Genomic DNA, 25,901 nt, shown 5'->3' on the forward strand with positions numbered 1-25,901 from the left:
TTCCCAGATAAAGAATGAGAAATGATGATGGACGTTGACGTTTCAGGTCGAAATAGTGTATGCAAGTCTATTGATTATTCGAGTAGATAAATTATGTGGGCGAATGATGTTTCGAGAGATACATCTCATTCTGACTCGCTGTTGCATTAATCACAAACTGAGTCCATGTCCATTCGCCGATCTGATCATAGGTAGGTTTACATTGCCATGCAATTCATTCCAGCACAGCCCTCGGAGTCCACCCACGTCGGCATGATGCCCTATTCATACATATCCTACCGATCACAGAACGGTCTCGGACAATGAACCGATCGACAGGGTATTCCGAATATGATACCTCACAATTCTTCAACCCGTCAATCCAAGTTTACACACGGGAGAAGAGCGGAGACCAAAAATAATGAGGAGAATCTGATCATGAGATTAAAAATACCCCAACCGTCAGTCAGTCGGGTTGCTGTGGCAGGGTTGGTTCGGATCTTATTGCCACGCTGCGAGGAGGGATTTTTTCATGTGCCGCGTGTGTGTCTTGTTTCCCTCGGTTATGTGAAATGTTCTAGAGCGGGGGGTCGTTGAAGAGTTTGACGTGTTCATGTGTGATACAAACAAACGATTGAGAAAGAAACAATACAGATTGTTAGACGTTTGATTATTTAATATCTTGTAATAAAATTTCATGGTTTATAATTTACTTTCATTGGAGACTGGAGTTGATTTGCACGTGTGAAGATTGCACTCGTTCGATGTGATAATAAGGGCTTGACTACAGCATGAGCTGGAGGAGAGCCCCGGACAGTGGGTGATAGATTTTTCATGATGTATGATGTATGATGTACAAGGGGAGTCATCTATACATGGGCACATTGACCTTCATTTTATTGCTTACACTACCTATATACCAATCTTGAGTGAGCGGTGAGTTTTAGATTGGGTCATAAGGACACAGTAAGTGTATCACACCTCGTCACATCACATGATAGAGCCTACTCTCGCAATATGTCTAGATGTAGAAAGGAGAGTGATTTCCCATATCGGAAGGCTGAAGCGGATAGAAAAGGTTGATGATGATGATAAGCATGGTAAGGTTATATCTTGTTGGATGTAGTCGAAATATGTGTGGGAAAGAGGACGAAGTCCGCGGTGGTCTTCAATGGCATTGGAATATTTCAGCGTCGTTTTACACCAGTGTGTTTCTCTCATATCTAGATTCTATACGAAGACCTTGCGCTTTCATATTGTCAAACGATTCTTTCGTTTTTTCATATGTTATGTTGATCTTTTAGCGCAAGAATTCGCTTTTATCTCTTTGAAGTCCGGGTGTGTAGGAATGAAATGTGCTTATTAGAGAGAGTCTTGTAGAAGATCTACGATAGTCAATGTCATGAAATGTTAGAGGTGGATGTACCATACCTAGGTACGGCGTAGGTGCTGTGTAGCGCAGCGCAGAAAGTGTTGGTTGGTAGTTGGAGAGTTGGTGGTATTCTTTGGATTTGAATAAGATATCCATTGCTTAATTTGATTTGCGTGTGCACTATCTGCATGATATCGAATCTTGCTTTCTTCTCTAACGATTTCTTCATGGAACTTTGATTCCTAGAGCTAGTACAATGTGTAATGAGATGACAATTCTACACTTAGTCTCGCTCCAAAATTATGTTTTTGAGTGCTAGTTTGCCAGTATCTTGGGGTCTCAATAGTGAGAAGCTGCGCCACTCACATAGTCAGGATCATGATTATTTTTCCTTTAGAATTTCAACCAAAGACTCGGTGCCAGGGAGGGACAGACTAGTATCTCGTGAGAAGTACACATGTTGAGAAACCGAAATCAGACTAGCTGAGTTGCAGCTCGGGTTTACGAAGCCCTATCGTTTTTAACCTAGGTTCGAGAACAGCGTTGCGAGTATTTACGAGATGCTAGATGTGGCGCCGGTCGCCGTTGAGATGTTATTCGGGTTGTCTATATACTCAGGGGGATACACCTAGGTAGTCTTCACTGCGAACACCCCTCACACCATTTTACTGCTCTAGTGCTTGAAGTTTTTATGGAGAACTCATTATTGTCTTAATTTATTGATTTATTATTTCATTTGAATCTAGCATCCTCTTTCAGAAAATGTGCCAGTGCCCGTTGCGATTAGGCCACGCTGTCCATTCCGCAGTCGCCTCTCCTTTCCAAACTTGAACGGAAAAACGGAATGTGATCAAATTTTTCAAGAAAAAGGACGCGGTCAGTAAACATATCATTGTCCCAGCCTGAGAACAAGAAGAATTTGCTTGACTGTGTCATAAAATCGGGATATCCGTTACTATGGATGGGAGCAAATTTTGATCAACATTATCCGCAAGTTCTCACGCAACGCAACGCACCGTGCCAGGCTCAACTAGTATGAATATCTCAGAACAACTCTCAACGTCTTCTCTGCTTTTGTCACATGATGCGAAATTTCAATTTTCGACTTCTGTGAGATTTCAAGTGTTTCGGCAGTTGTGTTGAACCCCCCTTTCCGATTATCTCCTTCCTCATTAAAATGTCTCACATCATGTTCTCTTGCTCGGCGCAAAATTCCCCGAACTTTAATCGATTTCAGGAGTTCCCAATTGTGGAATTTTTAGGTTTTTACTAGTTACCTACTAAGAAGGATCAGTCTATGACTTTCTCGAGTGCGGCTGACACATGATTGATTGACATATGACATTCCGTTCGCATCACACTAGTATGGAAACAATGTGGAAGTATGAAGATAAATTAGTTCCAACGAGTGGACCGCTTAAAAGATTCAATCAAAAGTGTGCTAAAGTAGACGATGCATCTCCTCTAAAAGAATTATATTTGTTGTGGGACACTGATATAGAGGTTTGTTGGGATCAAAATAATCAGAAAATCAGTCTTTTAGTCCGTAAAAGACGGGCGATCTTTCGTTCTATTTCCCTGTGAATTCGGGCGGGGCTAGGGAAAGAAAGCGCGTGTCTAGGTGCGTGGAACTATATGTAATGGTACGGAAGACCATACAATTTTCCTTGGCAAATATATAGGTAGGTAGGTAAACCATATCGACGAGGTAGCGGTGACAAGGTAGCGACACCGATGTTTCCACAACTTTGGTTTCGAGGAAACTAATTATCGTAGTCTAATTTGATATCATGAATAAACAAGTTATCATGTAGTGTTTCTATAGTCTTGATCGTTGCCCACTTTGGAATTATATGTCGAGACTACCTTTGAGTTCACAGGTCAGATCTTACGTTATTCCAAATCAATTTGATATTGGGGACTTGGAAGTAATTTAATACTTTGAACTAGGAAAATTGATGGTTGGACTACAGTTCTGACTATTGGAAATCCTGCTTAATGAAATCGTGATGTTCTCGAAACCAGAGTCCGCTAGATAAAGAATGATATTGGATGGGCGCTCTTGTACGAGTTTGCGAAAGAGGAGGACTTGTATACGTCATGGGTTAAGATGCGAAGACATAGAATAATCCGCCGACAGTGATCATTATACATGCCGTAGAGTTTACGAGAATTACCATGTCTCCTGTCTCCCCCCAGGCAGTTGTCTGATGGGGATGCTAGGAAGATGGTTCAATTTTGCCATGGAAATTCATCTCATTAGGAGTTACAATATCCTTATTAATGATTTACCTGAAGAGTGCTGTGGTGTATTATGCCCACCATCTGAGAGAGCGCTTCACGCTGTAAGGAACCTGTGTAACCTACATTCCAAATTCTAGTGGTGTTATGCCTATAGGCAGTACAAGCCAGCGATATAATAGTATACTGTATAGTAGAGGCAGACCATGACCAGCAACTTGCCCAATCTCTCATATGCGATACTTGAAATTACTCTCTTTAGAAAATAAAAGTCTTATGTATGACTCTCGCTCACTTCTATTTTTCAGCGTTAAGGCTATGCTGCCATAGAGCTTCAGGACATTTATTCTCATGTCTCTCCTAAATATCTGCCAGTCCAGCATTTGCTTATTGTTCAATAATCACTCCAGCTTGTAAAGAAATATCGCCCTTAAACATGTAAACTATAACCTATGAGATTCCGAATCCATAATCAGGGTTCGTCGAGAACGCCTCAGTATCCTATGCCCTTACATCATTTTACTTCGTTCTATCTGCCTATTCTCCCAAGACTCTGTACTCTATCGTGTTTGTATTCATCTGTAGTAATCGATCATTCCCAGTCAATTTGTCCTTTGAATGAATATTGAATGCTTTACTCTTGTTTGATCTACAGTCGCCGTTTTATCGTCACTGAAGGGCCTCCATATAATTCGTTTCGGATAGTTTTGCAGATAGAATATGGATTCTGCGCAAGATTTAATTCCCATCTTTCGCGTTAAGATGACTGTGATGTGCAGAATATAAGATGGCTATCATTTATGCTTAGTCCAGTGGTAAACAATTCGATAGCACTTCCTATGGCTTATCTTGCTTCGTCCTTGCGCAATGTGATCGGTGTTTCTTGAGACTTGGGAGATCATTCTCATGTGATTGCTTTGTAGGTTTGATACTCGGAAAGGTAGGCCGCAATATCGTAAGGTCGCTCGGGCTGCTGTGCTAAAGATACTGCGTATTTGCCTTTGCAACGAAAGGTGTACTATATTTCTATGAAGATATCTTGATGCATTAGTGGATTTTATACGAATAGTAACAAAGGCCCTGTCTATGATAGTTAGGAGAATCTTGTGGGAATAGTTTGCAACCGTTTTCTAAACACATTGTAATTATTTGTGAAAGTCGAAGTTGAATCTGAAAATCTTTACGCGAAATTTTGACATTTATTTGAGTGTTTCCGATGTGTTGCGAATGGATATTGTCGATGGTGTTTTGGAATACCTCTCAGAGCAGCTCCTATACGGTTCTACATGTCGTATCCAAGAGATGTGAAAAAGAAAACATGAAAGCAAAGAAGTAGTCGTTCCACAGAGTGTGATATCATCTTCTGTTGGTAACTGGGTTTCTTTAAAGCATCGATTCGTCCAGGTATAATGCTATCATATTATGATGTTCGGCATGGAGCCCTGACATACAAGTAGGTTTTAAAGTTCCCAGAAGAGATATCTAAGGGCCTCCAGCTGAGAGAAATTTGGTGGGTTGCACTTTCCTCTTAAGCCTTGCAAATATTGAATCATGATAATGTTGTTCGACTTCCAACCCCCTTGACGAGATTGAGCTTGGTTTCTTTTGGATTGGGATTAGCCGATCACGTCTACAGCAATAGCCTTAGTTAGATTTCTATTAAAGTAGACCTTTATATCCTTCTCATTCCTATCTATTCGTATAAGCGAAAGGGGTGTCTAAGAATTGATGTCTAATAATCTTGCCCACCTAATGCTCCACATCTGATTCGAGTACCAAGCCAGTCAGAAAAAAGGAAAATCAACCCCAGCTTATATATTATTCCAAATTTTCAAAAATCTATCTTTGATGATGAACATTTATCGTAGACATCAAAACAGAAAGGTGTACTCATCCAGGCGTACACGTATGCCATCTCGCTTATTGCTATACCACGGATGGAGATGCATACTGATGTTGCCTAAATCACCTTGGAAGCTCTCGAAATCATTCACGATTTATTTTCATCAATCAACAATCACAGTGATTTTTCCATCATGATGTCCGATTTGAGTTCTGATGATTTCGAAATGATTGAATCCGAAGACGTTATCAAACAAATGCTTGTGGATGAAAAACCAGATCTCGACGAGATCAGGAAATGCTGAGCCCTACAGATTACCTAGCATTATCCAGCGAGTTCAATCGCCATGCTTCATCTAAAGCTCGCAATACAGGGGAATTGATTCGAGAGACTTCACAATTTGATCAGTGGTATTCATCTGCTGTCCATGGGTCTATTTGGATCAAGGCAGTCCCGGGTGCGGGCAAGAGTGTCCTTGTAGCCTCCATGGTTCAATCGCTTTCGGCCAACGAGTCCGTTAATGTTCTCTTCTTTTTTCTTAGACAAATTATCGAAACAAATCGCACTTCTCGTGATCTTTTGCGAGATTGGTTGTGCCAGCTTTTGCCCTTCAGCGAAGCCTTGCAATTGCACCTGTTTGAGCATGTGAAAAATGAACAGAGCCTGGAAAGTATTACCACATCACATTTGTGGAAACATCTCTTGACTCGCCTAAGAAGGCTCAAACGAGTCTGTTGTATCGCTGATGCATGAGATGAGATGAATATGGGCGAGGACTTCCTCTCAGCTTAACGCCTTGGGATCATTTGGACCCGCTCAAGTCAAGGTTCTTTTAACCAGTCGACCAAAACGATATCTCCAACAAGCGTTCAAAAATCCCCAAGTTATTTACGTCAGTCTCGAGGAGGAACTTGTGAAACGTAATATACATCTGTTTTCGTTCTTCAGCGCGTAAAGCAATTTGCTGAGGATGACATCAGTGGGAACATGCAAAGTTTTATCCAGAACACTGTATGTGAGCGGTCTGAAGGCATTTTCTTGTATGCTCGCCTGATGCTTGATCAAATCAGTCAGTCTATCAAGAGCAAAGAACACGATGAGGTTTTAATACGAGAAGTGATAGTTAAATTACCCGTGGGTCTTGAAGAGATGTACATTAAGGTAATTATCGATCATGCTTCACTTATAAACATCCATCAGGATACACAAATCATCATTTTACAACTAATTACTCAGTCAGCACGACCGATGCGCCTGATAGAATTTGCTAAGGCTATTCAACACAATCCTCACCGTGCCAAAAATGGCAGAGATGCTAAAGAAATCGTCAGATCTAGCTATGGTGCACTTCTCAAAGTAATGGAAGATGGGGTTGTGCAAATTTTGCATCATTCTTTTACAGAATTTCTTTTGGATGGTAATCGAACTATACAAAAGTTGTCAAAAGTTCCCATTTCCCGGTTATCGACGCGAAAAATGCCCATTGCGAGATTACGCTTCTATGTATTAGCTAAGTCTAAGGATGTACATTTTCTTCATACCCAATCTCGAATGATGCAAAAGATGGTGGAGGTAACTTGGAACAATCCATGCGACTATTTGGCTTTGGTCGATCGTTCGTACAATTTCCACTTGCCAAGTATGCTGCAAAGAACTGGACTTATCATGCCAAAGCGTACGACTGTGAAGATACAGGTTTCTATGAGAAACTGGAAGAATTCTGTAAGTCTGAGAGCCAGACATTTAAAGCTTGGTCAAGGTTGGCCGGCGCGTTGAGAAACTCTCCCAATACATTTCGTTTTTGGCCACAATTTGGTCAAGCTCTAGCATCTGAAATGACTTCCCATCTTCAAATAGCTTCTAGTTTCGGGCTAGGCTGTTGGACACAAAGACTGTTAGAAAATGGCGCAGATGTTGAGAAACGAGATAGTACTGAAAACACTCCTTTGTTTTGGGCGGCTAAATGAGGTCATAGCGAAGTTGTGAGTAGATTACTGAATGCTGGTGCTAAGCCAAACATCGGCGGACATGATGGACTGAAGCCTCTCCATGTTGCAGCCTTAAATAACCATGTAGGAGTGGTTAAGCTCCTGCTTGGCGCTGGTATGTTAATTTCCCTGATCATGATACCCAAACATGGACCATACTTCAAAAATGGAAGCCTTTTGGTTCTTGAACTCCTTTGTGATGTCGAATTGGTCCTATATATCAAACTGTGATCAAAATCTTAGAGTGTTGGAGGTAATTTTCCAGAATATAATAATAATAATAATATTCTAGTAATAGTGGAAGACTTAGTCACTTTAGCTTGAAGGACAAATCGAATATAATATAAGAGTTGAATTGAAGACAAATTATAAGAAAGAGCTTAATTGAGCTGAATTTGCTTGCTTTTTCCTAGGTTTTCTTTAAAGAAATCCTAGGTTTATATAGTTTATAATGAAATTCTAGTAGTTTCTATGCTTATAAATAAGATCGATTTAAACCGAATCTTATAGAATTATTTTATATTATAAAAGAAAAATACAATCAATCAATTTAGTTAATTTATTAACAATCTTTCATATAATTCCATCTTATTCTATTTCATTATAAATCAATTTGATAAGAGATATAGCTATATTATAATATAATAATATAATTTTATAATATAAAATCATATTATACTTATATTATTAATACATATATAGCTTGATTAATAAGATATTAATAAGTGATTTAGTATACTTATTATAGAATCTCACATAGAGCTTCGTAAAGATTGCAAACATCCCTATCTTGCCTTCCAGTACTGATTGTTGGGCACATTAGGCTTGATTTTTTGTCTTTTCTTCTTTACTGACCTCCCACAGGTGTGTCTCCTCTGACCGCTCGGATGGAAGGCACAGCAAGCCGCTGTGGAAATGCTCCGCCAAATGCCAGTCAATACCCACTAATGATCGCCAGTAATGCCGGCCATGTCGAAACAATAACTGAGATGATTCCGTATCGCGAGCCAAAAGAACTTGAAGAGGCTTTATTGCGAGCAGCTCATAATGGACATCATGTTTTGGTTTCTACTCTCTTGGGAAAAGCAAATGTTTCTCCCAACGCAAAAGCGCCCGTAGGGTATGGTGATATGGGCTTTATAAGAGGCCAGACTGCCCTAATGGTAGCGACGAGTTCCATTGAAGCAAGATCTGTAAAGACCATATTGAAGAAAGGAGAGATGCCAAATTTAGGCAGTAATCACTTAACGGAACTTGGCTCAGCTCGTCGCGTTATACACAGTAGAAATCTACCAGAATCGGGGGATGGAACGCCACTCCATGATTTTGGTATAGCTGCGATCAATCAACATAGTTGAGCTGCTGCGAAGGAAATCTTAGGTATACTTTTGTTGGCAGATGCTGATCTTGAAGCCCGAGATAACAACGGCGACACTCCTCTGCTACTTACAGTTTCACCCAAAAGTCATAGAAATTCTCAAATTGCTCTAGAGCTTTTATTCTCGGCTGGTGCTGACCCAGTAAATAGAAACTGTTCTTTGATGATTCCTTCTTCATCATACCTTTCAGTCCATTTTCTTTTATCCTCTCAAAATCCCTGTTTACTTCTATATATGGGATAGAACTCGATCTTCACTGCAATCAATTCCAGACATTTATTTACTCTATAATAGTGCACCATGAACTCTGATGACGAGAATTTGCTTCACCGAGCTTGTGAAGAGCTATCGTCGACTGACCTTGCCAAACAAGTTTTGGCCTTCGGAGCAAACCCTAATCAAGCTCGAATCTCAGATGGAGTAACTCCGTTACATTGGTACGCACGTATCATTCTTTTTATATTACTACTGATCTGGAACATAATTCTATCTTGAACCTAGTGTTCTGTTCTAACAGAATGAATTTTGTTCCATCATTTCGGCCCATGATGTGTTATCGAATCCAATGATTTCGGGTTTCGAGATTTGCTATATGAAACACTCATAATCAGGAGCTTATCCATAGTTTATTTGGGACTAATATCATGCTAGTGTGGTGGATGACAGACACAAGCCAACCGAGCTCATTGAATTGCTTGTCAATCATGGTGCTGATATCAATGTCCAAGATATTAACGGAGATATCAACGGATATACTACCCTACATCGTGCTTACAGATCCTCATTAGTTCAACAGGTGATCTGATCCCAACTATTTTGAGCCTTTCACCTGATGTCAATATCCAAAACAATCTTGACGAAATATGTTTGCACAATGTATAAGTTTGTAGATTCTGGGCTTGTAAGCGCTATAATCGACACTGGTATGAATCTAGAAATACGTGATTGCAAAGGGATGTCGGTCCTACACAAAACTATTGCTGAATCTCTAGATACGAATATGGAGATGGTAAAAGTGCTTTTGGATCACCCGAAGAAGGCTTCTATCTCCGCTCGAACGTGGCAGGGCAAAACAGTGATGCATTTGGCTTGTCACTCCCATAAATCTGTTGAGCTTCTTAAGATATTCGTAAACCACAGAGCAGATCTCAATTGGATCGATAGCTCGAATGGAAATACTTTGCTGCATGAGGTAGCGGCACATTTTGACGGAGATCTAAGGGACATTGCTTTGATTGAATACCTGCATGAAAATGGGGTCTCAGTCGATGCAAAAAGCTATCGACAACAGATTGCGGTACATATTATGAGGATAGTTCATGTTGATTGCTACAATTCTCTAAGTATAGACTGCAAACAAACTTTCGTATCAGTTGTTCGTCGGCTATACCCTAAATTCGATGTAAACGCGAAGGATATAGATGGGCACACGCCTCTTCCGCTATGCATGCACTAGTTCCGAGTATTTAGTCTTTGCTCTAATATTGGCTGGCGCCAATTTGAATACTCGGTCTTTGTATGGGCGCACGCCGCTTCATTTTGCTGCTCGCGGACGGCTGTGTGGTGTTTTATCGATGTTGCTCAACCATGCTCAAAGAACTGGTTGCATCATAGATATCAATGCCCAGGATTCAGATGGCATGACACCTCTTCACTTTGCCTGTATATCAGGTAGACCGGAAACCGTGAGTATTTTGATCTCAGCTGGTGCTAACATCGAAATAAAAACCAGGCAAGAAACGTCGGGCACAACTCCACTAATGGCATGTGCCATGTTCCTCGAGGAAGATAGTATCTGGAAATTGCTACAAAAGTGGAAGCTCACCAAACTCGACGCTGAAGACCCTTTCAGAGTTCTCTCAAGCCCTTCTGGGACCATGGGGCCTGAGTCTAAACTGAATAAAGCAACACAACATATTGCGTGCCGTATTATTTCCCATTGATGAATCGGTTTATCTCATTGGGTGGCTCTATAGACGCGCGGAATATTGCGGGCATGACACCCTTACTGTTATATCTAGATGCCGGAGAAACTTCAGCTCATTTACCATGGTATGAAGAGCATAGTGCTGACTTCAAGGCTAAGAATAATGAAGGAGAAGGAGCACTACACATAGTGGCAAAGCAGGAACATTTTTCAAGAACACCGTCATCGTTTAGCGGAGAAGATGAGAAAGTAAAAGCCAAAAGACATTGGTTTGGGGTGTTGGTAAAAAAGTATGGTTGTGAAGTATTGGACGAAGACTCGAAGGGGAGAACGGCGTTGGATATTGCGGCTGCAGTGGAAACGATGAGATTTTGAAATTACTCCAGAGGATACTCCAGAGGAGGAAATATGAGACTTAGATCTCATGATCTTGCTTTTCTTTTTATCTGAATGTTAATCTCTCTTTTCTCACTGTACCCTCTTTCTTATGCTTCGTCTGACTTCCGCGTCAGCTTGACCACGTTGATGAATACAATCAATTGAGCGTCTATTTATGAAAAGTGACAACTTCGAAACGAACAGAAAATTTTGATATCGAGGCCGAGTATCATTTCATAAACATGAGAAGAGTCAATTCTGCGGTCAAATATAATAATAAGATATCTTATGATTGAATGACAGGACTCGCTGGCATCCTGATTAGAAACTATCTTGAAGATCTCATCTTACCTAGATACGTAAGACAAAGCAAAATATCCCTCTCTATATTTCTGAGCTATCAAAGAAGAAAACGACACGCCCACTGGACCTTATTTGCGCTGATCCCACTCACTCGGTGATCTACGCTGTCTATCAAGTCAACCAGGCAAATGAGTAGTACTACATAGGTTTATTGACAAAGTATTGGGGTGTATCTTTCGAGTCCCCAACCAAGACCAAGAGAAATGATGCTGATCCACAACATACGTACTCCGCATTGGAGGCAGCTGGGTCTCAAGAAAAGATGAACATCAGATAATCGGCGAGGGAACAGGACCGGGAGAAATGAGGCAAATGGCGGGTTAAAAAGATATGGACGGGGATGTCGAATGAAATGATGGGGTGTAAATATTTTGGTTTGGCAGGGGTGAAATTAGCTTTGTCTGTGTGCCGCCCGCCCACTTTGTTACTAGATTACGCATGGGGTGTGAGAATAGCGCAACAAACGAGTATGAGATTTTGGGAGGGGGGGGATGCGTCCATTGTGTTGTTTGGCATAGTTGTGACAGATGTAATTTATGTAGGTAATTGTTGCGATTTGAACAGTCTGATGATAATTTCTAGTTAGTTAACTAGTATTTTGGATTCTATTAGTCACGGAACTCTAAATAACCTACGACTTTCTACAGCCGCCATTAACCTTACAACACCGATATTCGCCGCGCGCGTCTTTCTTTCTTCCTTCTATCGCGCGACTATCGTTAGAGTCCACAAATAGGAAGGACATGCATTTATTCATTCATTTACCCCTGAGATTATATACACAATTCCTATACTCTACCCCCATGCTCATATTATCAATTCATCAAACTACCGCTACATAAATCTATTATAGACGTTGCCGCATAGCAAACTCAAAATTACGCCGAATAATGAAGCCGTCAAACACGGGATGACAATGCACCCCAACATACTTTGTGCGATAACTCTCACAACAATTCTGAGTCTCCATCCTCACCCCACCGCATTTACTTTTCATCTGCTCGATGACATAATACCAATCCCCAGAGGAAGAAGAGCAGGGATAAATCCATCCGAAACCTCCTCCCCATTCATGCTTTTAAACTCTCGCTTCCATGGCAGAGTTTCCATTTCTTCCATTTCTTCCATCACTAATGCTTGAATAGGCCAAGTGAGCTTATCACGGCCAAGTTGAAACAAACTTCGACGTCTGAGAGAGTTCCACAAATACACCGAACGGCCAGTTTCCATAACCTCCATAACGTCCGAAGACGTCCCGTCCAAGGAATACCCCATGTTTGGCGATTGGCTGCGGCCTTGAACAGCCAACACCCCTTGTACGCGTTGCAACTGTGCTTGACCACTCGGCACTCCCTATTCCCGCATTATAAGGTTCGGATCTTGCTGTGCCTACAAAGTGACGTGATAATCGCTGCCCGAATAGTAAATCCGGGGGTGCATACCAAGATATTATGGAGTGTAATCTTGGTCACGTTGTTGGGAGAGAGATGATCTTGGTTCCTGCTTGGAATCCTGATTAATGTTCCTGCTGGAATCTCTCAGATCTGCGAGTCATTGGTACTCGCCCTCTCCACACATCTTATACTGTTTGTTGGTTGGTGTTATATAAAGGATGAATATTCCACTTGTTGGTAACGCCATTCTTTTTGATTACTTTCTCATTATCAGATGATCTTTTGTATTACTGCGTTGGAATCATTCTTGTACTGCAAGTAAATCTATATTCTTCGCACGGATCTTTTCAAAAAATATGGCTCCTTGGTTTGGTATGAGGGGAGGATGGCTCACATTCTGGGTCACGGTTGCTTGCGCAACTGATATGACTTTGTTTGGTTATGATCAAGGTGTTTTCGGTATGTCCTATGTCTATCTTCTCCTCCTTCATCATCTTTTCTAACCGAGTCTAGGTGGTGTCATCGTCACTGAGGATTTCCTCAACACTCTCAATCTCAATGGCAAAACCGCTTTGGTTGGAACGATTACTGCTCTTTACGATATTGGTTGTTTCGTAGGAGCCATCGCCGCCGTCGCCTTTGGTGAAAAACTCGGTCGCAAAAAGACCATTCTATGGGGAACAACCATCATGACCATTGGCGCCATTCTTCAAATCGCAGCCTACGATGTTCCCACGATGATCACGGGAAGAATCATAGCTGGTATCGGGAATGGTATGAATACATCCACGGCACCCGTTTGGCAATCCGAAACCTCAAAAGCTAGTCTTAGAGGTAAACTCGTCGTCATCGAAATGATTCTCAATATTGCTGGGTTCTCTCTTAGTAACTGGGTTACATATGGATTTTCTTTCCTTTCCGGTCCAGTCACTTGGAGATTCCCACTCGCCTTCCAATTGATCTTCATCATCATCTTATATGCCACTGTCCCTTGGCTTCCCGAATCTCCTCGTTGGTTAATCGCCCACGGAAAGGTCGATGAAGGTCGTCAAATTATTGCTGATCTCGAAGATCTCGATATCAAAGACGATCGTGTAAGCAACGATGTGAACGATATTATCTACGCTGTTGAATACGAAGAAGCGCACGGAGTCTCTTGGTTTGATCTTCTCCGTGGCAAAACCGGAGAAGCTGGAACCTCAACTATTCGTCGTCTTATCCTAGGTTGTGGAACTCAAGCCATGCAACAACTTAGTGGTATCAACGTAACATCCTACTATCTCCCCACCGTCTTGATCTCCTCCGTCGGTCTCTCAAACACACTTGCCCGACTTCTCGCCGCTTGCAATAGTGTATCTTATCTTGCCGCTTCGCTTCTCGCCATCCCGAATGTAGAGAGATGGGGAAGAAGAAATCTCATGATTTATGCAGCTGCCGGTCAAGCAGTCTGTTACCTACTCATTACCATTCTACTCCGCTTCAACGAAATGGAAGGCTATGCTCATCAAAAAGAAGTCGCTTCTGCCTCTGTCGCATTCTTCTTCGTCTATTACCTCTTTTTCGGGTTCGGTTGGCAAGGTGTTCCCTGGCTTTATCCTACCGAGATCAATTCTCTCGCCATGCGTACTAAAGGTGCTGCACTTGGTACTGCGACAAATTGGATCTTCAATTTCATGGTGGTGGAAATTACACCGATTGGAATCGAATCTTTGAAATGGAAATTTTATATCATATGGACGATTTTCAATGCGTCGTTCGTACCAATTGTTTATTTCTTCTATCCTGAGACGAGTGATAGAACTTTGGAAGATATCGATAGACTGTTCAGAGAGAATCGAAGTATCTTGGTATGCAAAGATGCAGATGCGATTAGCAGAAAGAGACCAGCTAGATATTTTGAGGCGGAAAGAATCGGTACTGTGGAATCAGACGAACGAAAGAGTTTGGGTAGTAGTGGAGGTAAGAAGGGGAGCGAACTTGGAGGTGTATTGGCTGAACATGATGAGGTGGTTAGATATTAGGATATGGGGGTGAAGAAAGAAGAGTGGTTCTTGTGAGTGGATATTTGGATTGGAGTTTCTTGGTTGTTTTTTGTGAACTTATACATACATGCATGCATGTATGTATGAGTGGGGGAATATAAGTATGAGCATACCTAAGCATAAGCATGGAGTTTGGATGGATGGATAAATACCTCGATGAGCATTTTTCGGTGGGATATTAATGTACCTATATCTTAACAATATTCACGAAATTAAAAGTAAAAGTCTACACGTAAAAAATGCAATGAGAGAACCAAAACACTGAATAAAAAACTTGTGAATCTCGTTTTCAGAACTTCGCCTTGTAGAAGTGGACTCGCAATAAATTCCCTCACTACGGATAAGCGTAGTACAAATCCGAGTAGAAACACGAAGCTTCAGGTTCCATTGCATTACCTTTGACATTTATATGCGCCTGTGTTTCCCAGGAAGATAGCAATATCCCTCAAGCCCGCCACGATCCGATCCTCATAACCATCTCCATCCAGCGTATACACCAACCCAACCCTACGAATTCACGATTTCCATTCTTTCATCTCTCAGATTCTTGGCTCAGTACGCATTACCCAAGGAATAACCTCACATCATGAATTTTCTGGAAATATCAACGATAATTTTATATCTTGAAAACTTCGGGTCTTTTGGTAAGTTGATATACTACTACTATATCAGTTTCTTGGGAGTGGGGATATTTGAGAAGGGGGGGTTTGGGGTTAAGAGGGAAGGGGGATGGAGGGGAGATTTAGGGGGGATGTAGGGGAAATCTAAGTGATGCAAATGAACACCAAGATGCAAAGATATGATATGTAGTTCTGTTACTAGGAAATCTCAATTTATCACTCGTTATCAGCGACCCAAGCTGCCCCTCACCCACTTTCCAAATCTCAAGCCCCGTCCCCTCAAAACCCTATCCCCTCAAAACCCTGTCCCCTCAAAACCCTATCCCCTCAAAACCCTATCCCCCCAAATCCCCATCCCCATCCTCTATCCCTATTCTTTATAACCCTACTCCCTCTTCTCTAAAACTCTATCCCCATTCCCATCCCCAAAACCCCTTCATTCTCATTCCACCCCATCTCACCTAACAACAATCCCTACATCCAGACAACACTCATCACCCACCGCTTCACTCTTTTATTTTCTCTTTCCTCTTTCGTAATAAACCAAACATCCTCGCTCTCCATATCCATATCCACATCTACATATATTCTCTTAATAATCAACATACACTTTATCTACTTCCGCGGTTTATGTTTGTTTTTCTTGCTGCTGTGCTTATTTTTGTTTTATCCGAGCAATCTGGGGTTTCGATGTATGATCCCGTTCCCGTTCTTTCTCCCGCTTCTTCTTTCCCCCCGCCCCTCTTCATAAACACCGGAAAAAACAAAACTCCCTCCCCCCTTCCCCAGCAAAACAATTCTACTTCCTCCCTTACACTTGCCAAATTTCTCCCCATTCCCCGCACCACCCCCACACCTCTCAATCCCCTGCAAAATACTCCTCACCGGATAAAGCAATTTCTCCTCCTCGCCCTCCTCCTCTCCATCCCCCCAATACAAATACCCATTTCACAGCCATGTCTCCTCATAACCTTCCTCCCCTACAATCCAACGACCACTGCACATTCCAACCTGAACCTCGCAACAGCAACACGCTCCTCGACTATGCTAGTGGAAATCTGCCGCCGAATCTCAAAATCAAAATCAAAATCAAAATCCAAGAGCCGGGGTAGAAATTCATATCTAGCACAACAATCCCAGATTACAATCAACCATAAAGAATCAAGAAAAAATCTAAAAACTCCACACCAAAACCCATTTGAAGAACTGCACGAGCGAGCTTAAGAATGCAAATGAGACCAATAGATCAGCATCTCCATCTATCTCTCTACAAACAAGAGATGGAAAAAACATCGGAATCAACGTGAGAAGTGACTGACTGACTTACTCACTCACCTATCGAGCCGTCTAGCTCGTAACACAGCCCGGCAAATCTTCCAACTGCTCATGCATTTCAGGTCCATCTAGCGAAAATATCTTCGCCTGTAAAAATCCGAAGAATTCAAAACAAATCCTTCCCTTCCCTTCACTTTCCCCAAAATCCTTAGGACAATCTAGTACCTATAACTTATAGACAAAGAAACACAGAAGTAGAAGCAGAAGCCAATACTTCCCCTCCCCCTTTTCTAACCCTTAAATCCATTACATCTTTTGCAAAATTCAAAAGGTTCAAAAATAAATAAATAAGTAGATGAGTATTTATAAAAGTATCAAATCATTATATTCTATTCATTCTATTAATTCTATTCATTCTATTCATTCTATTCATTCTATTCATTCTATTCATTCTATTCATTCTATTCATTCTATCCACCCACAGCACAGCAATCCTCTCTTCCAAGAAAGGTAGGGTATATATACAAACCAACCCTACTACTTTCCCATGAATCCGATACTGCAGCCTAAGTTGTAATGCCGAAAGTGTCAGAGACGTATAATTATTCCAGCCGCACAGATATCTTGATTTCAGATACATACATGCGTAGAGAATCCCATCATCAGAAATCCCACTGTACTTCATCGCATGCGCGCAAATCATATACCTCGAGTTGAATAATCACATGTATCTTTCAGGGTACTATTCTCATCATGATCAACTCCTAATACTATACGATATCATTAATCTCCCCGTGAAAATGACACGAATATAAAGAGGTCAAAAGGAGTGGCGTTACGGAAAATGTATGGTCATAAGCGAATGAGCATACCCAGGTATGATAACCCAATCCAAGGTCAAATGAGAGAGAACTCAACGATCTCATATGCAGATGGTTTTGCACTCGTTTCGCGGGAAATGTATGCATACATACATCTATACAAGTAGTAACAAGAGAACCCAACAATACAGCAAGTGCAAATTCGCAGTAGCATATCATACATGTGGCTTCAACCAGAATCATAACTGACTACCGGGTAGTTTGTAATCCATCAAAGATTCATGACAGTGAAAACCAATTTGATATCTACTAAGCTAGGTACTGATACCGCGAGGTCAAAGAAAATCGAAACTTCAAGATTAGAATGGCTTTATTGATTCTTGAACCTGGACTCTCAACACTTCGATGATGCGAATTGATGTTTCAACTCCATATACCAATTAGGAATGTCATTGAGATTGAAGATCAAGAAGATTCTACATCAGACCTACTATATGATTGATATGTGATTCACTTGATTGTCCCAGCAGATGCACGGCAACCCAAAGTACCATTCATTTCAATGCATCTCGACATGCCGTATCGTATACGATGCATCTCTCATCACAAAATTGAATGCGGGTATGAATTTCTCCAGCATCGAGTATTTCCACACGAGTTTTGCCTTTTGTCAGCGTGGGATATCTCGAGTAGAATCCTCACAACTCACACATCAAGGCATATTGCAATACGAAAGGGATCGCCACTTGGACTTTCGACCATGGAACATGCAGTGAAAGGCAGTGCATTTCAACTACCATCACATCACCCACATGAAAGGTAACGCTTTTCTTCCTAGATTATCCATCTCGCTTTCGTAAAAGATTCTGAATGCTTTTTCTATGTAAATCCAAAACGGAACGCAGAAGCACATTTCGGATTGGAACGAAACGATTAGAGTTCAGCTAGTGGAAACTTAAGGATCTGGGTATGAAGATCATTTCTTTGGGAGTGGTCCTTCTCCACTATGCATAGCGTTTCGCGTCACCTACTTCGACGTTATGCCTATTGTATGAGATGAAAGTGGAAAGAGTTGGAGGAAAAATGAATTCAAAGTAAAGTTTCGGGATCGTGTTCGGAAGAGATCGCGGGATGGTATTCGGGATAGAACACGAAGGGGAAATCGGGATGGAAAGATGATGTATTGCATGCAGAGCCAAGAATGAATCGGTAGGAAGTGTGATTGTGGTATAATGGTATGACTGCAATTCGAAAACGGTGGATGACTAATTATTAATGTACTCCTCTGATTGAATCCGGTCATTCTTTCATTCCTGGGGAATTGGATACGAAAATGGTAGATTAGAAAATGGAAAATGGTAAGCAAATTTTCTTTTCTTTTGAAAAGCATGCTTTGACGTGGCTTGACGTTGAAAAAAAAGTATTTCCCAAGGACCTCGGGAGAAGAGTTAACCTTAGTTCATGATGAAAAGGTTGATCCTTCATGAAATCATCGACTAAAAGAAAGCTTCAACATGGAACTAATGCAAGATACCGATGACACGATCTGGAACGGTGTTGCATGTTGCATGTTGCATTAATATGTATGTATGCTGTACTCCACCGTCTTGCAGATGTTGAGTGATCACCTGAGCGTGAATCTTTGTCTTTCAGCACCGAGGTCAATTTCTTGGGATTTGATTGACAGATCTGTATGGTTTTCGGAAAGAGATTAACGAGACTGTTGTCATCGTCGTAAAAGCTTCAAATGACATGTTGACGATGATTATCATGGTGGTACTGTGCAACGGCCATCGGTGCATGTTGGAACGCGACCGAGATATCGTGGCTCTATATGCGTCCCGACTTTCGATCTGGTGGTATGTTTTGATACCTTTCTATTGGGAATTGGGAAAGATGAGATAGATTTGGAAGTGATGGATGTGATGGATGTGATGGGTGAGATGTTGTGATGCATATTATGAGCGTATATCTTTAGAGCAATGTTGTATATATTAAGAGCACCGTTGTATATATCAAGAGCAATGTTGTATATATCAAGAGCGTATATCTGTGAGAGCACTGTTATACATGTTACGTGGTAGGACAATCAATATAGTAATGAGTAAAGTACCAAGGGAGTGAAGTAGCTGAGAGGTCCATGGGTATCAATAGTGCAAGGGAATTGACTTACCTACCATATCAATCATAAGTGTGAGTGAAGAGTAATGAATACGAAAGAGTGAAGCTTGAGAGAGAAAAGAAGGACGACCGAAAGACGGCCGAAAGACGGCCGAAAGACATTCTCTCCAAACAGCATTCATGCAAGTAATGTGTGATTGATCCAAGTGAGGATTGATTCCATTGAAAAAGCTGGGATCGGATCTAACCACATCCAGTAAGGGCTGGTTCCTGAACACGATGAATAAAGTGGGGCGATCCTTACACTACCACCAAAGCTTTGAGCATCGTCTTTTGACAAGCCAACACCAACCTTCATCGATCGTCTTAGCACCAGACGCACGGCAAGCCTCAACTCTTTGCACAGGAACATCGGATGATTTTCAGTGGCAGAAGAGATAAACGAGAGGCGAAAGAGGTAAGAGAGGTAAGAGAGGTACGATGGCATTGATACTACTTATTCGGTACTATGACTTTCCTCTTCGATGGTGAAGGAGAGAAAGAAAGAAGAAAGAGAGAAGAAAGAAACAAGAAAGAATTCACATTGGGGAAACAATCATTGAAGCGATGAATGAATGGATCACGGATGAATGAATGAATGAATGAATGAATGAATGAATGAATGAATGAATGAATGAATGAATATTGAATGTGCATTCTGGGGCTTTACAAACAAAACAATCCCATTCATCTTCCTCGATAACATCCATTCCTTCAATCCATCCCAAAGCAAAAGTATATATCGTGGGTTCAGCAACATATGCGTGCGTCAATACAACATCGACTTCAGCTCTGCACTGCACTGCACTGCACCACACTACCGACGGGGTACACTACATTGACCATTTCTACATGCTACCCTCACTCCCCCAAGGAATTTCGACCCAATAAATATTATCCAGGAGATGGAAATTTCCAATCGAATCGGGTCCAGATGAGTTGATCAGATGAATAACCACCACCCGTAAATAGAGTACTAGGGACCGGTACTTCAAAAACTGAAGAACGAACCAACTTTTCTTCTTTTACTTTCACCATCTTCTTCCTTTCTCATTAACTTGGATTCACACAGACTGATACTACTAATAAACTACCTACCTATCCCATATTGATCATGGTATGGTGAGATTGATTGATTTGATTGGAATTATCCCAAAGACCCATCCATTACTATTATTCATTCATTCATTCGTCACGGGAGATTTCCCTTTCATTCCAAATCATTGAACCTCTGTGCATTTTAATTGACGGATCATTCATTTCATCTCATCTTCGGGGACATCCAATCAAGGCTCATATTCGGACTTGGTTGGACCCTTCTTCTCCATCCTCCTTTTCCCCCATCAGACTACTTATCCCTCTTCCAACTTGCAATTCACAAGTAACAACCACTCCGTCCGTCACTCTTGACTCTGTTCGATCCACGGTGCATCACCACTGCGCGACTACATTTTATACTTTGGTCCGTCAAAAATTCAATATCCATCAGGAAACCCCACTACTACCCTAAAGCTGCTGCAAGACATATCCCAAACGCTTGATTTGTCCTCGAGTCAGGACCTGTGGGGTGAACCTTTCTGATCTCATACCACCGGGCGGCCCTTCTCCCCCGGATCTTTCCATGATTCGCCTCTGTTCCACTACTAAATCAATTCTTGATTTGACGACCGCTTCCATCTCTCTCAAACAAAGACATCAAAAAATTGCCACCATTGCAAAGATGTCGCATTCCAACGTCTTGATTTATCTCATGCGCCGGGACCTACGAGTGGGCGATAACCCTATCCTTCATTCTCTCGTTGATAACAAGGATCATGGATTCACACATCTTCTCCCACTCTATGTTTTTGCCGCACAACAAATCGAGGTCTCTGGATTTATCACCAAAGATGGAAGTAAGAGTCCTTACCCCGAGGCCAGAAGTCGCATCGGCGCATTCTGGAGATGTGGTCCCCACAGAGCAAAGTTCCTAGCGGAGAGCGTGTGGGATCTGAAGGGTGGTCTGGAGAAGGTCGGGAGTGGATTGGCTATTAGGGTAGGTATGGTCGATGAGGTGGTGAAAGGTTTAATCGAAGGATTTGGAAAAACAGGCGGCAGCAAGGTTTCTGCAGTGTGGATGACTTCCGAAGAAGGAGTAGAAGAGAAACGAGAAGAGCGCTCAACCAAGAACATTTGCGATCAAGCCGGTGTTGACTTTAAATTGTGGCAAGATGAGAAATATTTGATTGATGAGTATGTTCTTTACACCCATCACCCATTTCAACCCCCCTCCCCCCAAAATTTACTGATTTAAATGTAGTCGAGATATTCCATTTGACGATCCAAAAGATCTTCCCGATGTGTATACGACTTATCGCAAGAGTGTTGAACCCCTTCGCAAAGCGCCTCGTCCAACTTTACCAAAGCCGGAGAAGAATTCATTGCCACCCTTCCCTACCGACGTCCCGCCCCAATATTCTCCATTCACGATTCCGACAAATTACGAGGAGATCGAGAGTGCGCTTCTTCAGCCAATCAATGCGCAACCTCTGATCAAGAATCCCCCATCCTACCCGGAGAATTCATTGTCGGTACATCCTTTTACCGGTGGTGAATCTCATGCGCTAGAACGACTCGACCACTTGATTACTTCTGGCTCGATGAACGCTTATAAATCTAGTCGCAATGGGCTTATGGGTACTGATTTCTCTACAAAGCTCTCAGCATACCTTGCTCTCGGTTCAATTACTTCACGTCAGATCCATTCTTCCATGTCTCTCTTTGAGAATGGGTCTGATTCTGACAAGCGATACAAAGATCTCGAGGGCTATGGCAAGGGAGAAAACGAAGGCACGTACGGGGTCCGATTCGAACTTCTTTGGAGAGATTACATGCGTCTCTGCACTCGCAAATTTGGCCCCAAGCTTTTTCAATTGGGTGGATTCAAGGAAGAAGAAAATGCACATTCAAAGTGGAGTAGGCTGGATTCACCACGAGATGGTGTTTCAAAAGAGCAAATACAGGAGACTATTGAGAGATTTCTAAACGGTACAACTGGAATGGGTTTCATTGATGCTTCTCAGAGAGAATGTTATCATACGGGTTATACTAGCAACCGCGCTCGTCAGAACGTCGCTTCATTCCTCGCCAAACATCTGTACATTGATTGGAGAATCGGCGCAGAGTGGTACGAGTGTATCTTGGTTGATTATGATGTTAGCTCAAATTGGGGTAATTGGCAATATGTTGCCGGAGTTGGCAATGATCCTCGAGGCAATGATCGAATCTTCAACCCCGTCAAACAAGCTTTTGATTACGACCCTAAGGCTGAATATGTTCTTGCTTGGGTTGATGAGTTGCGAGGCGTGGATGAACTAGGTCAAATATTTCAAGCTTGGACTATTAACGACCAAGAAAAGAAAGAAGAGTTGGGAATTGCAGATACTGAGATGGTGACTAACCCATTAAAGAGGATTGACTTTAAGATCAATAGGGGTAGAGGTGGGGGAGGTGGTAGAGGGGGTGGCAGAGGTAGACCACCATATAGACCACATGGTGGAGATAGATGGATGGGTAGAAGATCTGGTCCTGGGGATCAAGGACGAGGTGGGTTTCAGGGTGGGAGAGGAGATCGAGGTTTCCACCAATCTCGAAGATTGTATAGAGGTGGTAGAGGTTCCGGAAGTGAATTAAGAACGGGAATGATGGACAAGGAGAGAGAGGCTGCTGCGGATAATGAGTAAGGCAGACGGTTCACATTATGGCGTACCTCTATAATTGCGCAGCGAGACATGGGCGAGGACACGAACACGATTACGAATACGATCACGGATACACGAAGACATAGACATGACAACTTAATAAATGGATGTCATTGAGTTGACAGTGGTAATTATGGTTGAGAATTTTGGTAAATATGGTCGCTGGCTATGGCTCATACCTTGGGATGGTGAATAATGGTCACGGAGACATTTGAAATTATGGCTTTCGCTTATAATATGACCCGGCTGAGCTGCATAGGAGGACGGATTTGAAAGTACAGTGAGTGGTTCAGACCGGCGGATCATTTACCCATGAGTCGTAAACAATTCGCATACGTTTTGATTTTATTTCGCGTTCTTGCTCTTGATAATATTGATTTTTAGGTAGCATAATAAGAGAGAAGGGAACAAATAAATAGCTAGATATTAGCAGTGTCGCTGCTCTATATATATCCAACCACTTTGAATTGAAAATGATACCGGTATTCTAATCTCTGCTAATTCGTCTGCTACACCGAACAGTGTTACTTCTTATAATGTCTCCTCCTCTGAGCTGACCTCCTTGACTTCATTTTAAATTCGTTGTTTTTAATAAATATTAATTAAATCACTTAATATTACTATAATATCAATAGGACTAATCACAATAATAAAAATTCAATATTATAAGAAAAAATTCACAAATTCTTTATAGTTTTTACAAAAGAAAGAATACTATTATAATATAAAACGAAGAATTCTTTATTAAAAAAGAAATCCATTATTATTTCTTTATTCAAAGTTATAATTCATTATTATGAATATTTTGAAATATTACGTGGAGGCTAGTTTAAATGCGGAATAATAGATATAGTAATCATTTTTTCTTTATTTAAAAAATTAATTTGAAATTAAGAGAGAGGGGGATTTTGAATTAAGATGGATTTTAAATTAGAATTATAATATACGCTACCTATATATTATAAGCTATACAGGGGATTGAAAAAAGTATAAATAAGTAACTTAGATTTTTAACGAAAGATTTTATTTTCAGATTCGCTTGTAGAAACTTATTAAGGGATTAATTAATATACTCGGCGCAATAATTAAAGATGTATAATATAAACTAATTTTTTTTAACTTTAATGTTTTGAAATAGAATAAGCTGTAATTGATATATATGATTTATTAATATGATAATTATATTATTGGAAAGTTTTTAAGAGATAGAAATTAAAATGATTGAAATGAAAGTAATTCAATCTATTGAATGAATTTAAAAAGTATGTCACGGGACCACTTCTGAGAGCATTTAGAAGCTTTACCGCTGCGCTATAAAAGTATAAAAGACTAGGAGATAGAACTGAAAGTTCTATCTTGCTCTCACATATATAGTAGGACAGGATAGGACAGGGCAGAAAGACTAGTATCACCTCGTGACAAAGTACTTATTTTTGAAAACTTTTTCGATCTTTAATAATTCAATTGATTTGATACTTTTAATATTGAAATTTAAGAATATTATTAAATAGAAACCTTACTTTTCAATGTATATATATTTATAAAGATTTACTTATAATCAGAAAAGGTATGTTTATTTGAAATAGAAAAAAGAATAAATTATCATTTTTAAAGAAGTAAATTCGCTTATTTTCAAGAATATTAATTATGAAATAGAAATCTTAATTTACTTAATTAACTTTAATCTTTCATAACTTTTTTATTCTATATAATGTTACGGGAGCTGCCTCTAGGGTTATGTGGAAGTGGCTAGAGATCTCTCAAAATGGTTTTAAATTAAACTTCAAGTAGGAATTCAATAAGATTAATAATTGATTGTAATTCTTATAATTATAATAATGAAACTAATGATTGTTCTTGAATACGAAGCTCTATATATAAAGAAACCTTATTCCTTATATAGACCTTCGTTCTCTATAGAATCATAAGGCTTTGTTCTGCTTGAATCTTTTGGATCTTATAGATCTAGACATTTATTCTTTAATCCCCTAGATCCTCTAGGTCCATCACGTGACTGTTTGGCCATGTGACGCGGTATGTTGGATACCGTCGTAACATATAATTAAAAGGAAAATTCTTTTTGTAATAAAACATTATTTGATTTTCAATTGAAGAATAAAATATAAAAACAAAATTAATAAAGGTAAATAGCATCTAAAATGTATTATGAAATTGTACTTATTTTTATTAACTTATTAACTTTAATATATTACATCTCTTTTATTTTTCATTTAAATTCTATTGTTACGGGAGCTGCCTCTAGGGTCACGTGGAAGTGTCTAGATGTTACGATGGTCTGCCACAATAGACGTCATGTGACCCCGACGCTTAGGTAACCGGATCAGAGGGATCATTAGTGATCCAGTTGATCGGATCAGA

The 25,901-nt window shown here is 40.7% G+C and overlaps 5 protein-coding genes across 5 annotated transcripts; 4 read left to right on the forward strand and 1 right to left on the reverse strand.

Annotated features, from left to right (window-relative positions):
• Positions 1 to 5,732: 5,732 nt before the first annotated feature.
• Positions 5,733 to 9,607, forward strand: EAF01_004431 (uncharacterized protein; the record flags this gene model as incomplete). The annotated part of the gene is made up of 11 exons (XM_038912685.1): positions 5,733 to 5,951; positions 6,223 to 6,327; positions 6,384 to 6,446; positions 6,510 to 6,596; positions 6,672 to 6,852; positions 6,957 to 7,329; positions 7,411 to 7,538; positions 8,288 to 8,752; positions 8,804 to 8,943; positions 9,097 to 9,239; positions 9,454 to 9,607. 11 exons carry the CDS (start codon positions 5,733 to 5,735, stop codon positions 9,605 to 9,607), a joined length of 2,058 nt encoding a protein of 685 aa, XP_038772369.1.
• A 27-nt stretch (positions 9,608 to 9,634) lies between these two features.
• On the forward strand, positions 9,635 to 10,745 carry EAF01_004432 (uncharacterized protein; the record flags this gene model as incomplete). Its single annotated transcript, XM_038912686.1, is given in 2 exon segments — positions 9,635 to 10,204; positions 10,224 to 10,745. The coding sequence occupies 2 exon segments, from the start codon at positions 9,635 to 9,637 to the stop codon at positions 10,743 to 10,745; spliced, it is 1,092 nt and encodes a 363-aa protein (XP_038772370.1).
• A 1,718-nt stretch (positions 10,746 to 12,463) lies between these two features.
• Positions 12,464 to 12,745, reverse strand: EAF01_004433 (uncharacterized protein; the record flags this gene model as incomplete). Its single annotated transcript, XM_038912687.1, has 1 exon — positions 12,464 to 12,745. The coding sequence occupies one exon, from the start codon at positions 12,743 to 12,745 to the stop codon at positions 12,464 to 12,466; it is 282 nt and encodes a 93-aa protein (XP_038772371.1).
• A 475-nt stretch (positions 12,746 to 13,220) lies between these two features.
• EAF01_004434 (uncharacterized protein) lies at positions 13,221 to 14,885 on the forward strand (the record flags this gene model as incomplete). The annotated part of the gene is made up of 2 exons (XM_038912688.1): positions 13,221 to 13,323; positions 13,378 to 14,885. 2 exons carry the CDS (start codon positions 13,221 to 13,223, stop codon positions 14,883 to 14,885), a joined length of 1,611 nt encoding a protein of 536 aa, XP_038772372.1.
• Positions 14,886 to 20,640: 5,755 nt separating this feature from the next.
• Positions 20,641 to 24,020, forward strand: EAF01_004435 (uncharacterized protein). Its single transcript, XM_038912689.1, has 2 exons — positions 20,641 to 22,014; positions 22,082 to 24,020. Exons 1-2 carry the CDS (start codon positions 21,404 to 21,406, stop codon positions 23,502 to 23,504), a joined length of 2,034 nt encoding a protein of 677 aa, XP_038772373.1. The 5' UTR covers positions 20,641 to 21,403; the 3' UTR covers positions 23,505 to 24,020.
• The last annotated feature ends 1,881 nt before the right edge of the window (positions 24,021 to 25,901 follow it).

Source organism: Botrytis porri (assembly GCF_014898465.1).
Source record: "Botrytis porri strain MUCL 3234 chromosome Unknown BPOR_005, whole genome shotgun sequence".
NCBI lineage: Eukaryota > Fungi > Ascomycota > Leotiomycetes > Helotiales > Sclerotiniaceae > Botrytis > Botrytis porri.

Excerpts from the sequence above, each read along its gene's own strand:
- EAF01_004435 (XM_038912689.1), top strand. The coding sequence starts at position 21,404 with ATGATTCGCCTCTGTTCCACTACTAAATCAATTCTTGATTTGACGACC. Across the intron at positions 22,015-22,081 it reads GAGAAATATTTGATTGATGA|TCGAGATATTCCATTTGACG; the intron begins GTATGTTCTTTA and ends ATTTAAATGTAG.